Genomic DNA, 18837 nt, shown 5'->3' on the forward strand with positions numbered 1-18837 from the left:
GGTGCAACGAACCAACATTCTGTCCTGAGGCAGACTGGTGCAGCGAACCAACATTCTGTCCTGAGGCAGACTGGTGCAACGAACAAACATTCTGTCGTGAGGCAGACTGGTGCAACGAACCAACATTCTGTCCTGAGGCAGACTGGTGCAACAAACAAAACATTCTGTCCTGAGGCAGACTGGTGCAGCGAACCAACATTCTGTACTGAGGCAGACTGGTGCAACGAACCAACATTCTGTCCTGAGGCAGACTGGTGCAATGAACCAACATTCTGTCCTGAGGCAGACTGGTGCAACAAACCAACATTCTGTCCTGTGGCAGACTGGTGCAACGAACCAACATTCTGTCCTGTGGCAGACTGGTGCAACAAACCAACATTCTGTCCTGAGGCAGACTGGTGCAAACAAGCCAACATTCTGTCCTGAGGCAGACTGGTGCAACGAACAAACATTCTGTCGTGAGGCAGACTGGTGCAACGAACCAACATTCTGTCCTGAGGGAGACTGGTGCAACGAACCAACATTTTGTCCTGAGGCAGACTAGTGCAACAAACCAACATTCTGTCCTGAGGCAGACTGGTGCAACGAACCAACATTCTGTCCTGAGGCAGACTGGTGCAACAAACCAACATTCTGTCCTGAGGCAGACTGGTGCAACGAACAAACATTCTGTCCTGAGGCAGACTGGTGCAACAAACCAACATTCTGTCCAGAGGCAGACTGGTGCAACAAACCAACATTCTGTCCAGAGGCAGACTGGTGCAACAAACCAACATTCTGTCCAGAGGCAGACTGGTGCAACAAACCAACATTCTGTCCAGAGGCAGACTGGTGCAACGAACCAACATTCTGTCCAGAGGCAGACTGGTGCAACGAAACACCATTCTGTCCAGAGGCAGACTGGTGCAACGAACCAACATTCTGTCCTGAGGCAGACTGGTGCAAGAACCAACATTCTGTCCTGAGGCAGACTGGTGCAAATAAGCCAACATTCTGTCCTGAGGCAGACTGGTGCAACGAACAAACATTCTGTCCTGAGGCAGACTGGTGCAAGAACCAACATTCTGTCCTGAGGCAGACTGGTGCAAATAAGCCAACATTCTGTCCAGAGGCAGACTGGTGCAACGAACCAACATTCTGTCCTGAGGCAGACTGGTGCAAGAACCAACATTCTGTCCTGAGGCAGACTGGTGCAAGAACCAACATTCTGTCCTGAGGCAGACTGGTGCAAATAAGCCAACATTCTGTCCAGAGGCAGACTGGTGCAACGAACCAACATTCTGTCCTGAGGCAGACTGGTGCAAGAACCAACATTCTGTCCTGAGGCAGACTGGTGCAAATAAGCCAACATTCTGTCCAGAGGCAGACTGGTGCAACGAACCAACATTCTGTCCTGAGGCAGACTGGTGCAACGAACAAACATTCTGTCCTGAGGCAGACTGGTGCAACGAACCAACATTCTGTCCTGAGGCAGACTGGTGCAACGAACAAACATTCTGTCCTGAGGCAGACTGGTGCAACGAACAAACATTCTGTCCTGAGGCAGACTGGTGCAACGAACCAACATTCTGTCCTGAGGCAGACTGGTGCAAGAACCAACATTCTGTCCTGAGGCAGACTGGTACAACGAACCAACATTCTGTCCTGAGGCAGACTGGTGCAACGAACCAACATTCTGTCCTGAGGCAGACTGGTGCAACGAACCAACATTCTGTCCTGAGGCAGACTGGTGCAACGAACCAACATTCTGTCCTGAGGCAGACTGGTGCAACGAACCAACATTCTGTCCTGAGGCAGACTGGTGCAACGAACCAACATTCTGTCCTGAGGCAGACTGGTGCAACGAACCAACATTCTGTCCTGAGGCAGACTGGTGCAACGAACAAACATTCTGTCCTGAGGCAGACTGGTGCAACGAACAAACATTCTGTCCTGAGGCAGACTGGTGCAACGAACAAACATTCTGTCCTGAGGCAGACTGGTGCAACGAACAAACATTCTGTCCTGAGGCAGACTGGTGCAACGAACCAACATTCTGTCCTGAGGCAGACTGGTGCAACGAACAAACATTCTGTCCTGAGGCAGACTGGTGTAACGAACAAACATTCTGTCCTGAGGCAGACTGGTGCAGCGAACCAACATTCTGTCCTGAGGCAGACTGGTGCAACGAACCAACATTCTGTCCTGAGGCAGACTGGTGCAGCGAACCAACATAGCAGATTTACTTTCATCTATTATCTTTTTATTGTGAGCAGCTGTGGGAGAGATAAAGAGTGATGGGGAGATAGATAGAAAAACAGACCCCACAGAGCCCCAGGAGAGATACACAATTGCACCCAACAAAATCTTGAGAAAACAAAAAATATAATTACTTGACACATTGGAAAGAATTAACATAAAAACAGAGCCAACTAGAATACTATTTGGCCCTAAACAGAGAGTACACAGTGGCAGAATACCTGACCACTGTGACTGACTCAAAGCTTTGACTATGTACAGACTCAGTGAGCATAGACTTGCTATTGAGAAAGGCCACCGAATGCAGACCTGGCTCTCAAGAGAAGACAGGCTATGTGCACACTGCCCACAAAATGAGGTGGAAACTGAGCTCCACTTCCTAACCTCCTGCCCAATGTATGACCATATTAGAGACACATATTTCTCTCAGATTACACAGATCCACAAAGAATTTCAAAACAAAGAGAGATATAGATATAGATATAGAAAGAGAGAGGGAGCAAGAGAGAGAGAGAGAGAGAGAGCAAGATAGAGAGAGTGAGATAGGGCAAGGGAGAGATAGAGAGAGCGAGAGAGAGAGAGAGAGAGAGAGAGAGAGAGAGAGAGAGAGAGAGAGAGAGAGAGAGAGAGAAAGAGAGAGGGCGAGGGACAGATAGTAGAGAGAGCGAGAGCGAGATAGAGAAAGAGAGAGAACAAGATAAAGAGAGCGAGAGCAAGATAGATAGATAGATAAAGAGAGAGATAGAGAACGAGATAAAGAGAGCAAGAGCAAGATAGATAGAGAGAGAGAACGAGATAAAGAGAGCAAGAGCAAGATAGATAGATAGAGAGAGAACGAGAGAGAGAGAGATCAAATCAAAATATATTTGTCACGTGCGCCGAATACAACAAGTGTAGACCTTACAGTGAAATGCTTACTTACAGGCTCTAACCTATAGTGCAAAAAATGGTGTGTGTGCGTGTGTGTGTAGGTAAGTAAAGAAATAAAACAACAGTAAAAAGACATTTGAAAATAACAGTAGCAAGGCTATTGTCACGCCCTGACCATAGTTTGTTTTGTATGTTTTATGTTTTGGTTGGTCAGGGTGTGATCTGTGTGGGCATTCTATGTTGTATGTCTGGTTTGTATATTTCTATGTGTTTGGCCTGATATGGTTCTCAATCAGAGACAGGTGTTTTGCGTTGTCTCTGATTGGGAACCATATTTAGGTAGTCTGTTTTGTATTGTGGGTTGTGGGTTATTGTCTATGTTCTGTTGCAGGGTAGCACAGTGTTTGTATAGCAGTCACGTTCGTCTTATTCGTTTTTGGTTCTTCATTAAATATAGAAGAATGTATTCAAACCACGCTGCGCTTTGGTCCGCTTCTTACGACGATCGTGACAGCTATATACAGACAGGTTAGTCAGGCTTATTGAGGTAGTATGTACATGTAGGTATGGTTAAAATGACTATGCATATATGATGAACAGAGAGTAGCAGCAGCGTAAAAGAGGGGTTGGGGTGGGGCACACAATGCAAATAGTCCGGGTAACCATTTGGTTACCTGTTCAGGAGTCTTATGGCTTGGGGGTAAAAACTGTTGACAAGCCTTTTTGTCCTAGACTTGGCACTCTGGTACCGCTTGCCATGCGGTAGTAGAGAGAACAGTCTATGACTGGGGTGGCTGGGGTCTTTGACACATTTTAGGGCCTTCCTCTGACACTGCCTGGTGTAGAGGTCCTGGATGGCAGGCAGCTTTGCCCCAGTGATGTACTGGGCCGTACGCACAACCCTCTGAAGTGCCTTGCGGTCAGAGGCCGAGCAATTGCCGTACCGGGCAGTGGCGCAACCGGTCAGGATGCTCTCGATGTGGCAGCTGTAGAACTTTTTGAGGATCTCAGGACCCATGCCAAATCTTTTTAGTTTCCTGAGGGGGAATAGGCTTTGTTGTGCCCTCTTCACGACTGTCTTTGGACCATTCTAGTTTGTTGTTGATGTGGACACCAAGGAACTTGAAGCTATCAACCTGCTCCACTACAGCCCCGTCGATGAGAATGGGGGTATGCTCGGTGCTCCTTTTCCTATAGTCCACAATCATCTCCTTAGTCTTGGTTACATTGAGGGATAGGTTGTTATTCTGGCACCACCCGGCCAGGTCTCTGACATCCTCACTATAGGCTGTCTCGTCGTTGATCAGGCCTTCCACCGTTGTGTCGTCTGCAAACTTGGGTGAACAGGGAGTAAAGTAAAACGTGAGTGAAAAGGGAGTAAAGGAGGGGACTGAGCACGTACCCCTGGAGAGCTCCAGTGTTGAGGATCAGCGTGGCAGATGTGTTGCTACCTACCCTCACCACCTGGGTCGGCCCATCAGGAAGTCCAGGAACCAGTTGCAGAGGGAGGTGTTTAGTCCCAGGTTTCTTAGCTTAGTGATGAGCTTCGAGGGTACTATGGTGTTGAACGCTAAGCTGTAGTCAATGAATAGCATTCTCACATAGGTCTTCCTTTTGTCCAGGTGGGAAAGGGCAGTGTGGAGTGCAATAGAGATTGCATCATCTGTGGATCTGTTTGGGCGGTATGCAAATTGAAGTGGGTCTAGGGTTTCTGGGATAATGGTGTTGATACCAGCCTTTCAAAGCACTTCAGGGCTATGGACGTGAGTGCACGGGTCTGTAGTCATTTAGGCAGGTTGCCTTTGTGTTCTTGGGCACAGGGACTATGGTGGTCTGCTTGAAACATGTTGGTATTACAGACTCAATCAGGGAAATGTTGAAAATGTCAGTGAAGACACCTGCCAGTTGGTCAGCACATGCCCGGTGCACACGTCCTAGTAATCTGTCTGGCCCCGCAGCCTTGTGTATGTTGACCTGTTTAAAGGTCTTACTCACATTGGCTACAGAGAGCATGCTCTCATGCATGCCTCAGTGTTGCTTGCCTCGAAGCGAGCATAGAAGTGATTTAGCTCATCTGGTAGGCTCGTGTCACTGGGCAGCTCTCTGCTGTGCTTCCCTTTGTAGTCTGTAATAGTTTGCAAGCCCTGCCACATCCGACGAGCGTCAGAGCCGGCGTAGTATGATTCAATCTTAGCCCTGTATTGACGCTTTGCCTGTTTGATGGTTCGTCGCAGGGCATAGCGGGATTTCTTGTAAGCTTCCGGGTTAGAGTCCCTTGAAAGCGGCAGCTCTACCCTTTAGCTCAGTGCGAATGTTGCCTGTAATTCATGGCTTCTGGTTGGGGTATGTACGTACAGTCACTCTGGAGACGACGTCCTCGATGCACTTACTGATAAAGCCAGTGACTGATGTGGTGTACTCCTCAATGCCATCGGAAGAATCCTGGAACATATTCCAGTCTGTGCTAGCAAAACAGTCCTGTAGTTTAACATCTGCTTCATGTGACCACTTTTTTATAGACCGAGTCACTGGTGCTTCCTGCATACATTTTTGCTTGTAAGCAGGAATCAGGAGGATAGAGTTGTGGTCAGATTTACCAAACGGAGGGCGAGGGAGAGCTTAGTTCCCGTCTCTGTGTCTGGAGTACAGGTGATCTAGAATTTTTTTGGTAGAACTGATTTGGAGATTTTGTAGAACTGATTTAAGTTTCCCTGCATTAAAGTCTCCGGCCACTAGGAGCGCCGCCTCTGGGTGAGTGGTTTCCTGTTTGCTTATTTCCTTATACAGCTGATTGAGTGCGGTCTTAGTGCCAGCATCTGTCTTTGGTGGTAACTAAACAGCCATGAAATGTATAGCTGAGAACTCTCTAGGCAAGTAGTGTGGCCTCCAATTTATCACAATATACTCTACTTCAGGCCAGCAAAATCTAGAGACTTCCTTAGATTTCGTGCACCAGCTGTTGTTTACAAATATGCACAGACCGCCCCCCCCCCTCGTCTTACCGGAGTGTGCTGTTCTATCTTGCCGGTGCAGCGTATGTCCCGCTAGCTGAATATCCATATCGTCATTCAGCCACGATTCTGTGAAACATAGGATATTACAGTTTTTGATGTCCCGTTGGTAGGATATTCGTGATCGTACCTCGTCTAATTTATTGTCCAATGATTGCACGTTGGCGAGTAATATTGACGGTAACGGCAGCTTTCCTATTCGCCTTCTGCGGGTCCTGACGAGGCATCCGGCTCTTCGTCCTCTGTACCTGCGCCGCTTCCTCTTGCGAATAACTGGAATGTCGGCCGTGTGGGGTGCTTGGAGAATATCATGTGAGTCTTGCTTGTTGAAGAAAAAAATATTTTGTCTAATCCGAGGTGAGTGATCGCTGTCCTGATATCCAGAAGCTCTTTTCTGCCGTACGGTTGCAGAAACATTATGTACAAAATAACGCCAAAAAAAACACACAATAGCATAATTGGTTGGGCGCCCGTAAAACTGCTGCCATTTCTTTCAGCGCCATTTTATTCATGATAGATAAAGAAAGAGAGTGAGAGAGAGATAGAGAAAGAGAGAGAGAGAGAGAGAGAGAGAGAGAGAGAGAGAGAGAGAGAGAGAAGAGAAAGAGAGAGAGAGAGAGAGAGAGAGAGAGTGATAGAGAAAGAGAGAGAGAGAGAGAGAAACAGAGAGAGAGAGCTGAGGAAAAGTTGAGACAGAGAGAAGGATGTGCAGATACAGAGTAATGTGTGAAATGTTTCCAAAGAGATATAGTTGGCCAACCTACAAGTCAGCCTAGTCAAATAAACCACATATAGAGACTGTGGGAGTTCCGGTTGAAGCAGAAATACATCAACATCAGCTCAGCTGTCATACTGTACTACTGCTGAGTACTGATCAGCTGGCATACTGTACTACTGCTGAGTACTGATCAGCTGGCATACTGTACTACTGCTGAGTACTGATCAGCTGGCATACTGTACTACTGCTGAGTACTGATCAGCTGGCATACTGTACTACTGCTGAGTACTGATCAGCTGGCATACTGTACTACTGCTGAGTACTGATCAGCTGGCATACTGTACTACTGCTGAGTACTGATCAGCTGGCATACTGTACTACTGCTGAGTACTGATCAGCTGGCATACTGTACTACTGCTGAGTACTGATCAGCTGTCATACTGTACTACTGCTGAGTACTGATCAGAGGTCATACTGTACTACTGCTGAGTACTGATCGGCTGTTATGCGGTACTACTGCTGAGTACTGATCAGCTGTCATACTGTACTACTGCTGAGTACTGATCAGCTGTCATACTGTACTACTGCTGAGTACTGATCAGCTGGCATACTGTACTACTGCTGAGTACTGATCAGCTGGCATACTGTACTACTGCTGAGTACTGATCAGCTGGCATACTGTACTACTGCTGAGTACTGATCAGCTGTCATACTGTACTACTGCTGAGTACTGATCAGAGGTCATACTGTACTACTGCTGAGTACTGATCGGCTGTTATGCGGTACTACTGCTGAGTACTGATCAGCTGTCATACTGTACTACTGCTGAGTACTGATCAGCTGTCATACTGTACTACTGCTGAGTACTGATCAGCTGGCATACTGTACTACTGCTGAGTACTGATCAGCTGGCATACTGTACTACTGCTGAGTACTGATCAGCTGGCATACTGTACTACTGCTGAGTACTGATCAGCTGTCATACGGTACTACTGCTGAGTACTGATCAGCTGGCATACTGTACTACTGCTGAGTACTGATCAGCTGTCATACTGTACTACTGCTGAGTACTGATCAGCTGTCATACTGTACTACTGCTGAGTACTGATCAGCTGGCATACTGTACTACTGCTGAGTACTGATCAGCTGTCATACTGTACTACTGCTGAGTACTGATCAGCTGTCATACTGTACTACTGCTGAGTACTGATCGGCTGTCATACTGTACTACTGCTGAGTACTGATCAGCTGGCATACTGTACTACTGCTGAGTACTGATCAGCTGTCATACTGTACTACTGCTGAGTACTGATCAGCTGGCATACTGTACTACTGCTGAGTACTGATCAGCTGTCATACTGTACTACTGCTGAGTACTGATCAGCTGGCATACTGTACTACTGCTGAGTACTGATCAGCTGGCATACGGTACTACTGCTGAGTACTGATCAGCTGTCATACGGTACTACTGCTGAGTACTGATCAGCTGTCATACTGTACTACTGCTGAGTACTGATCAGCTGGCATACTGTACTACTGCTGAGTACTGATCAGCTGTCATACTGTACTACTGCTGAGTACTGATCAGCTGTCATACTGTACTACTGCTGAGTACCCCATATTTTGCCACGTTTTTTTTGCACCACACTTTGTATCTTCACACTTTTTCTGCTGATCTTCCATTCTCATCCCTGCCCTACATGCTGGTCCTGTAGGGCAGAACATCTCACATTCCCCCTCCAGGGAGAGAGGAGAAGGATCAGATGACATCAACAGTGGTTAGCGTTTAAGCACTTAGAGATGCAGAAAAAAAAGGCAATGCTACAAACTCAACAGTCTGAAATAAAATGCATTTCTCTCCGATTCAGCTCCCTCTTATCCTCCTGAGGAGGTAATGGCAACTCAGTGAGGCCAGCCAACCAGCGGTCCTGGGGTCAAATAGTATTTGATACATTTTAAATACTTTACATACTTTACTGGTGCTTGATTAGGCTTGTCTGGGTTAATGGACCAATAGAAATGTCTCAAAAGTATAAACCCCGCCCAAATGAAACTCCAGGCAGGCTAAAGAAAACGTTTTTAAAAATTTGGAAAAGATTTCAAATAGTATTTGAACCCAGGTCTGCCAGCCAGCTCAGCTCTCTTCCCTCCCACTCTGGCTCTGCTGATGGCCTCAGCACTTCAGTCTATCACTGCTGAAATAAATCCTACTTCACCGCAGCACTGGGACTACACTTCAGAGCAGGTTAGAGCAGGCTGGGACTGAGAGGGAGAAGAGGAGAGGGGGAGAGGAGAGAGGAGAGAGCATAAAAAGATAGGGAGAGATGAGGGAGGGGGAGGAGGAGTAGAGGGGTGGGAAAAGGAGGGAAACAGAAGAGAGGATTAGAGAAGAGGGAAAGGAAAGAGAGAAGAACAGTAGATGAGAGGAAAGCAGATTTGTGGAGGATCTGTAGGAGGTATGGGTCAAGATACTCCAATATGTCCCAGGGCCATCCAGCTCCACATGGGAGAGTGGTACTCCACAGTCAGCTGATCCTCCTGTGTCCTGCCACTCCACAGTCAGCTGACCCTCCTGTATCCTGCCACTCCACAGTCAGCTGATCCTCCTGTGTCCTGCCACTCTACAGTCAGCTGATCCTCCTGTATCCTGCCACTCTACAGTCAGCTGGTCCTCCTGTGTCCTGCCACTCTACAGTCAGCTGATCCTCCTGTATCCTGCCACTCTACAGTCAGCTGATCCTCCTGTATCCTGCCACTCCACAGTCAGCTGATCCTCCTGTGTCCTGCCACTCCACAGTCAGCTGATCCTCCTGTGTCCTGCCACTCCACAGTCAGCTGATCCTCCTGTGTCCTGCCACTCCACAGTCAGCTGATCCTCCTGTATCCTGCCACTCCACAGTCAGCTGATCCTCCTGTATCCTGCCACTCCACAGTCAGCTGATCCTCCTGTATCCTGCCACTCCACAGTCAGCTGATCCTCCTGTGTCCTGCCACTCCACAGTCAGCTGATCCTCCTGTATCCTGCCACTCTACAGTCAGCTGATCCTCCTGTATCCTGACACTCTACAGTCAGCTGATCCTCCTGTATCCTGCCACTCCACAGTCAGCTGATCCTCCTGTATCCTGCCACTCTACAGTCAGCTGAACCTCCTGTATCCTGCCACTCCACAGTCAGCTGATCCTCCTGTGTCCTGCCACTCCACAGTCAGCTGATCCTCCTGTATCCTGCCACTCTACAGTCAGCTGATCCTCCTGTATCCTGCCACTCCACAGTCAGCTGATCCTCCTGTATCCTGCCACTCTACAGTCAGCTGATCCTCCTGTATCCTGCCACTCTACAGTCAGCTGATCCTCCTGTATCCTGCCACTCTACAGTCAGCTAATCCTCCTGTGTCCTGCCACGGCAGCCTGTCAGTATCTGCTAGGCCTATACCTGCTGTCATCTACTCTGCTCTACACTTCAGCAATTCTCCTATTCCCTCCTCTTCCCTCCTCTCCTCTCTACAGTGTCAACCACTCCTCTCACTCAAGGTATTCTAGTCTATAAACCGTTGAGACCAAATGGAACAGCTGATGTTCCCTAATGGCATATTATCTTCACTTCACTACAGTACTGTATAGTAGCTGCATGGCAGCATACAAAAGCCAAAAGTTTGTTGTTACTAAAATACTGCAGTTATATAAAGGGGATAGAGGGCAAACCACCAAAATACAGTGTTATATAAAGTGGTCCAACCCTATCTCTTCTTACTGTAGGTTACTGTATTATATAGTAGTCCAACCCTATCTCTTCTTACTGTAGGTTACTGTATTATATAGTAGTCCAACCCTATCACTTCTTACTGTATTATATAGCAGTCCAACCCTATCACTGCTTACTGTATTATATAGTAGTCCAACCCTATCACTGCTTACTGTATTATAAACTAGTCCAACCCTATCTCTTCTTACTGTATTATATAGTAGTCCAACCCTATCACTTCTTACTGTATTATATAGTAGTCCAACCCTATCACTGCTTACTGTATTATATAGTAGTCCAACCCTATCCCTTCTTACTGTAGGTTACTGTATTATATAGTAGTCCAACCCTATCCCTTCTTACTGTATTATAAACTAGTCCAACCCTATCACTTCTTACTGTATTATATAGTAGTCCAACCCTATCACTTCTTACTGTATTATATAGTAGTCCAACCCTATCTCTTCTTACTGTATTATATAGTAGTCCAACCCTATCCCTTCTTACTGTATTATATAGTAGTCCAACCCTATCTCTTCTTACTGTATTATATAGTAGTCCAACCCTATCCCTTCTTACTGTATTATAAACTAGTCCAACCCTATCACTTCTTACTGTATTATATAGTAGTCCAACCCTATCACTTCTTACTGTATTATATAGTAGTCCAACCCTATCTCTTCTTACTGTATTATATAGTAGTCCAACCCTATCCCTTCTTACTGTATTATAAAGTAGTCCAACCCTATCCCTTCTTACTGTATTATATAGTAGTCCAACCCTATCCCTTCTTACTGTATTATATAGTAGTCCAACCCTATCCCTTCTTACTGTATTATAAACTAGTCCAACCCTATCTCTTCTTACTGTATTATATAGTAGTCCAACCCTATCCCTTCTTACTGTATTATATAGTAGTCCAACCCTATCCCTTCTTACTGTATTATATAGTAGTCCAACCCTATCACTTCTTACTGTATTATAAACTAGTCCAACCCTATCTCTTCTTACTGTATTATATAGTAGTCCAACCCTATCCCTTCTTACTCTAGGTTACTGTATTATATAGTAGTCCAACCCTATCACTTCTTACTGTATTATAAACTAGTCCAACCCTATCTCTTCTTACTGTATTATATAGTAGTCCAACCCTATCACTTCTTACTGTATTATATAGTAGTCAAACCCTATCTCTTCTTACTGTATTATAAACTAGTCCAACCCTATCTCTTCTTACTGTATTATATAGTAGTCCAACCCTATCACTTCTTACTGTATTATAAAGTAGTCCAACCCTATCCCTTCTTACTGTAGGTGGACTGTATTATAAACTAGTCCAACCCTATCTCTTCTTACTGTATTATATAGTAGTCCAACCCTATCCATTCTTATTGTATTATATAGTAGTCCAACCCTATCCATTCTTATTGTATTATATAGTAGTCCAACCCTATCCATTCTTATTGTATTATATAGTAGTCCAACCCTATCCATTCTTACTGTATTATAAAGTAGTCCAACCCTATCACTTCTTACTGTATTATATAGTAGTCCAACCCTATCCATTCTTATTGTATTATATAGTAGTCCAACCCTATCCATTCTTATTGTATTATATAGTAGTCCAACCCTATCCATTCTTACTGTATTATATAGTAGTCCAACCCTATCCCTTTTTACTGTATTATATAGTAGTCCAACCCTATCCATTCTTATTGTATTATATAGTAGTCCAACCCTATCCATTCTTACTGTATTATATAGTAGTCCAACCCTATCTCTTCTTATTGTATTATATAGTAGTCCAACCCTATCCATTCTTACTGTATTATATAGTAGTCCAACCCTATCCATTCTTACTGTATTATATAGTAGTCCAACCCTATCCCTTTTTACTGTATTATATAGTAGTCCAACCCTATCCCTTCTTACTGTATTATAAAGTAGTCCAACCCTATCCCTTCTTACTGTATTATAAAGTAGTCCAACCCTATCTCTTCTTACTGTATTATAAAGTAGTCCAACCCTATCCCTTTTTACTGTATTATATAGTAGTCCAGCCCTATCCATTCTTACTGTATTATATAGTAGTCCAACCCTATCCATTCGTACTGTATTATATAGTAGTCCAACCCTATCCCTTCTTACTGTATTATATAGTAGTCCAACCCTATCCCTTCTTACTGTATTATATAGTAGTCCAACCCTATCCCTTCTTACTGTAGGTGGACTGTATTTCTGTTCCGATGCATCTTTCAACCTCATGTACAGTAGTGACTCGTGGATAACAATTGTTATCTGTCTGAGACCTCTGTAATGATGTAGCTCTATTTGTATTCTGGTGTAGTTCTCAAACAAACTCAAAGCAAAGAATCTCAATTGCATACTCTTCAGGTCCTGTCTCCTCGCCTCCCTCTCAATACCCAGGGGTATCTCCCCCTCTGACCTTCTTCTCCAATGGGTTTTTGAGAAGGAGGTGAGGAGAGAGGACGCGAGGAGTACGCCATTGAGATGGCCTTATTTCTATTACAGCATATTGGATGACTGTCATTTATATTCCATTCATCCAGCTCAATATAACATCAATAGGTTTAGGCTACTACATGATACTGTAATTTTCCCTAAACCCATCATGAGGTTGCTACAACCTAGCCTATGAATAAAGGTTTATAATGTAGGTGTACACAGGTCGAGAGACAAATGAAGAGTAATCAAGGTGACAGACAGTGACACATTCAATACCGCCTTGAACACACTTGTCTGCATCTAGCTGATGTAGGGCGTAATCATTACTCCAACAGTTGCAAACGAGAGTTTCTATTGGGCAAATGCAGGTATGTTTATCCCCATTTCGTTACGTTTACTTCCTTTTAAGAAATGAATACACCCCTGATCACACACACAAACACTATTCACTTTCATAGCAGCCACATACAAACAGATAATTTTACTTTATGGATTATTCCTTCTCTCATCTACGCGCTCTCCTCCTCTCACCTTTTCCCTTCGCTTGTGAACTTCAACACATCAGCTGTCTCTGACCAGTCGAAAAAATCTTTCCAAGCCAAACCTTCATATCATAACCGCTAACCGCTACACACCAAGCCTACATCGTTGTCACCATATTAGAGTCATGGTCAACATAGCTATTAGAATTAACGCATTAATAAACCTGCTACAGTCATGCAGTACAGTGTACAGTCAGCAAGCAGTTTAGCAGTTACACCAGCAGGCCCTGGTGGCAATACATTAATAAAACCAAAAGCTTACTTTGACTAGGAAGAGTTCTAGTGTTGGATAGCCATAGCCAGTTAGCTAACATAGCATCCTTCTCTGTTTTAGCCGGGTGTTTGAGTAGGCTAAACTAGCTAGCTACATTCACAAGCGAAGTGAAAGTGAAAAAAATACAATGAATTATACCTCTCTCGCTCTCTCTTGCTTCTCCTTCATTTTTAAATGAATTTGTTAAAAACTGCACAACTATTGTCTTTCTCTCTCTTTGAGTCAACTACTCACCACATTTTATACACTGCAGTACTAACTAGCTATAGCTTATACTTTCAGTAATAGATTTATTCTCTTTGATTGTGTGGACAACATGTCAGTTCATGCTGCAAGAGATCTGATAGGTTGGAGGACGTCCTCTTGAAGTTGTCATAATTACTGTGTAAGTCTATGGAAGGGGGTGAGAACCATGAGCCTCTCAGGTTTTGTATTGAAGTCATTGTACTCAGAGGAGGATGGAAGCTAGCTGTCCTCCGGCTACACCACGGTGCTACTCTATAAAGTGCTGTTGAGGCTACTGTAGACCTTCATTGCAAAACAGTGTGTTTTAATAAATGATTTGGTGATGTGAATATATTTAGTATAGTTTTATCTAAAAAAGGATAACTTTTTTAATGTTTCACTATTTTTATTGCATGGGTAGTATACTGGGCAGATGGTGTTACGGCTGGTGTATTGTCATGGTACTTACTGATGAAGTTGGTCTGGCCGGTGTAGATGGTGTACTGCAGTTCGTAGGAGGTGACGCTGAACTCGTCCTCAGACGTCCAGTGAACTGTGATGGTGTCGTGGGAGGCGGTACACAGCTCATCACGTATGGAGGGAGGACTGGGAGCTACAGTGTCAAACAAGGGAAATGTTGGTGTTCTGTGGTTTTATGAAACGGTTTGCCCTTCCCTTTCCCTCTGTCTTTTTGTAAAGTATATTAAGGAACATGAGTTTGTGAAATGACACGTTAAAATAAATGTTGATTTGATTTGTTTATCCAACATTAACAGAAATGTTGATCAATTTGCATGGTCCCTCCTGTCTAAAGGAAGCCTACTAAAGTAAAGTTCTGACCAACTGTTTTATTTCTGTACGTCGCTGGTGGTTGTTTATGTTTCAATACAACGACTCCAGAGGCTTGCAGGGTGGACATCTGTCACCAGACAGGTTCATTATTTACCAAAAGCACTGATGTGTTTTAGTTGTTAGTGAAAGCCCCAGGCACCTCTCTCTATCTCCCCCCTCACACCTGTCAGGTAGTCCAGTCCCTCTAGGATCTTCTTCTCTCGGGAGAAGTCCAGGGCAAAGTTATCAAAGGCTTCGTTCAGGTTCACATCTGGAATCAGCACCTGGGATGAGGCCGTGGCCATGGCAACCCTGAGAGGAAGAGAAAGAGAGACAGAGAGAGGCAGAGAGACGGAGACAGAAATATATATATAGAGAGAGACAGATATATAGAGAGACAGCGAGAGAGACAGACAGAAATAGAGAAAGAGAGAGACAGATATAGAGATAGAGAGAGAGACAGACAGACAGAGACCAAAGGATAGAGAGAGAGAGACAGAGAGAGACAGAGAGAGAGAGAGAGAGAGAGACAGACAGACAGACAGACAGACAGACAGACAGACAGACAGACAGACAGACAGACAGACAGACAGACAGACAGACAGACAGAGAGACAGAGAGAGAGAGAGAGAGAGAGAGAGAGAGAGAGAGAGAGAGAGATAGAGATATATAGAGAGAGAGAGAGAGAGAGAGAGAGAGAGAGAGAGAGAGAGAGAGAGAGAGAGAGAGAGAGAGAGAGAGAGAGAGAGAGAGAGAGAGAGAGAGAGAGAGAGAGAGAGAGAGAGAGAGAGAGAGAGAGACAGAGAGAGACAGAGAGAGACAGAGAGAGAGAGAGAGATCTTGTCAGAATGGAGAACCTCAGCAGGAGAATGATGCAGAAGCAGAGAACCAGAATGATCTCTCTCTGTGCCTGTAGGAGCATGGCCCTGCAGTGTCTAACTCTACAACCCCACATTCTACATATCCCAGCCTGTCTCCATCAGCCAGGGAACCTCATGCCTAAAACATCCACCGGACCCTGAAACCCCGAATGAGACTTTTGTTCCCAGACTCAGGGAGAGTCCATGAATAACAAGCCTTCGAAATGGTAGATGCCAGCCGAAATAAAACACCTTCGAAACGGTAGAGGCCAGACAAAATAACACGCCTTCGAAACGGTAGAGGCCAGACAAAATAACACGCCTTCGAAACGGTAGAGGCCAGACAAAATAACACGCCTTCGAAACGGTAGAGGCCAGACGAAATAACACGCCTTCGAAACGGTAGAGGCCAGACAAAATAACACGCCTTCGAAACGGTAGAGGCCAGACGAAATACCAAGTTGCAGAATGTGCTCTGATTGCCTCTCTGTTAAAAGCCTTCCAAAAGTCGCACAGCCCATCTCAGATATAAATACAGGTTAGAGGTCTTCACAGGTTCCGAAACGGACTTGGGGCTTTCCTACCCAGACCCAATATGCATAATCTTTTTTAAATAGAGACCTGTTCCAAACGGACCCGAGGGAAGCAGCAGAATTTTTTTTCTTTAAGCTACTTTATTAGCCAGGCTGATAAAGCCTGAGAGGAGAGAGAGAGACAGCAACCAAGCCAACTCGCACCATAGTAGCATAGCTAGGTTATTTATCATCAAATATGATTACATAGTACCTGTCTTGACCACATCAAACCAGGAGAAGCTAGTCAAGCGCTAATTGAGGCTGCAGTGAAGTATACGCTTCCTCATCCTACAGTTACAAATAATAACAGAACATTAAGTAGCAGCCTACCTGTTTGGCTCTTGGTCGTTGTAGCCTATTCTTCTCCTTTAACTTTTAATTCCATCATTTTAATTCCTTCTTTAATTGATTAGATGGGGAGAATGGGGAGGTTAAGGATGATTTCAAGGGGGAAGAATGGGGAGGTTAAGGATGATTTCAAGGGGGAAGAATGGGGAGGTTAAGGATGATTTCAAGGGGGAAGGATGTGGAGCTTAAGGATGATTTCAAGGGGGAGGGATAGGGATGTTAAGGATGATTTCAAGGGGGAGGGATAGGGATGTTAAGGATGATTTCAAGGGGGAAGAATGGGGAGGTTAAGGATGATTTCAAGGGGGAAGGATGTGGAGGTTAAGGATGATTTCAAGGGGGAGGGATGTCTGTCTCACCTCTCGGCCACGTTCCTGGCGGTCTGTAGGAAGCGAGCGTGGTCGTTCTCCTTCAGGCTGTGTTCTGCCTGGGTGATGAGGGCTCCGGAACGTTCCAGACACTGTCTGCAGTTAGCCATCTGCTGGGCCAGCTTTCGCAGCTTCATCACCTGAGACAGATAACACACACACACACCACACACACACACAGACACAGACACAGACACACACACACACACATTCACACACACATAACACACACGCAAACGCGCAAGCACACACACAGTGACAGAGGAGATAGAGGTCAGGAGGGTTTGGATACTGGGCAGAGTATTAGGAGGGCATCTGATAATCTATATAACTCTATTGTGGACACATTGCACAACAGAAGAGGATATAACACACGTCTATTGTTTTCTACTGTATTTTATCATAATAAGACTTGAGGGGGATGTTTTCACGTGGTCAGCATGTGTGTTTGTTAAATCAACAGCTGGTCATGTTGTCTCGGTTACGGAGGTGACGTTCAAAACAGAGGGCCAAATATCCTGGATTTCATTGTGTGGTCTGCAAAAACAAAGTCTGTGTCTCTGTCTGTGTCTCTGTCAGTCTGCCTCTCTGTCAGTCAGTCAGTCTGTCAGTCTGCCTCTCTGTCAGTCAGTCAGGCTGTCAGTCTGCCTCTCTGTCAGTCAGTCAGTCTGTCAGTCTGCCTCTCTGTCAGTCTGTCAGTCTGCCTCTCTGTCAGTCTGTCAGTCTGCCTCTCTGTCAGTCAGTCTGCATCTCAGTCAGTCAGTCTGCATCTCAGTCAGTCAGTCTGCATCTCAGTCAGTCAGTCAGTCAGTCTCTCAGTCAGTCAGTCAGTCAGTCAGCATCTCAGTCAGTCAGTCTACATCTCAGTCAGTCAGTCTGCATCTCAGTCAGTCAGTCAGTCAGTCAGTCAGTCAGTCAGTCAGTCTGCATCTCAGTCAGTCAGTCTGCATCTCAGTCAGTCAGTCTGCATCTCAGTCAGTCAGTCTGCATCTCAGTCAGTCAGTCAGTCTGCATCTCAGTCAGTCAGTCAGTCAGTCTGCATCTCAGTCAGTCAGTCTTCAGTCAGTCAGTCTGCATCTCAGTCAGTCAGTCAGTCTGCATCTCAGTCAGTCAGTCTGCATCTCAGTCAGTCAGTCAGTCAGTCAGTCAGTCAGCATGTCAGTCTGCATGTCAGTCAGTCAGTCAGTCAGTCAGTCTGTCTGTCTGTCTCATCATAAGCTACAGTCCCACACCCTGAGAGAGGAAGGCACTATATGGAGAGGGAATAATCACACTATAGACAGCTGTGTTATAATTCCCTCAGGGATGATGAGTGGCATAACATCATTCTAACATTCTAAATTCTAATTCTACATTCTACATAATCTATTTATCTTCATTCCATCCCTGGCTCCGATGTGACACATTGAATTAGCTTCATTTAATTCTCTCTCGTCAGAGCAAAATGTTGAGGATTTGAGGAATTTCATTTGCTTCTGTAATACAAAGGCATTCTCAGTTACTGGTATTAAATACAATATGCTTTTTAAATGTCACTGGTTAGTTTACGCAACATAAGATCCAAATTCTGACAACGTATGAGGACAGAAAACATTCCATGTTAAACTAAACATCTAAGAATTGAACCTGTTTTGATTCATTACTAGGACCACTGGAAGGATTTACAGCATACAATGATGACTGTGTTTTACAACCAACATGAAGGATTTACATTATACACTGCTCAAAAAAATAAAGGGAACACTTAAACAACACAATGTAACTTCAAG

General features: G+C 45.0%; 1 protein-coding gene across 5 annotated transcripts in view; it reads right to left on the reverse strand.

Annotated features, from left to right (window-relative positions):
• The window catches only part of LOC139581764 (probable E3 ubiquitin-protein ligase MID2), a 348833-nt gene that overhangs the window by 28429 nt on the left and 301567 nt on the right, over positions 1-18837 (reverse strand). For all 5 annotated transcript variants that reach the window (XM_071411908.1, XM_071411911.1, XM_071411910.1 and 2 more), the window contains 3 exons: positions 17060-17208; positions 15102-15229; positions 14556-14699 (listed from right to left, as the gene is read on the reverse strand). In XM_071411908.1, coding sequence (XP_071268009.1) covers positions 14556-14699; positions 15102-15229; positions 17060-17208 — 421 coding nt within the window. The remainder of the gene's footprint in view (positions 1-14555; positions 14700-15101; positions 15230-17059; positions 17209-18837) is intronic.

The sequence above is a fragment of the Salvelinus alpinus genome, chromosome 7, assembly GCF_045679555.1.
Source record: "Salvelinus alpinus chromosome 7, SLU_Salpinus.1, whole genome shotgun sequence".
Taxonomy (NCBI): Eukaryota; Metazoa; Chordata; class Actinopteri; order Salmoniformes; family Salmonidae; genus Salvelinus; species Salvelinus alpinus.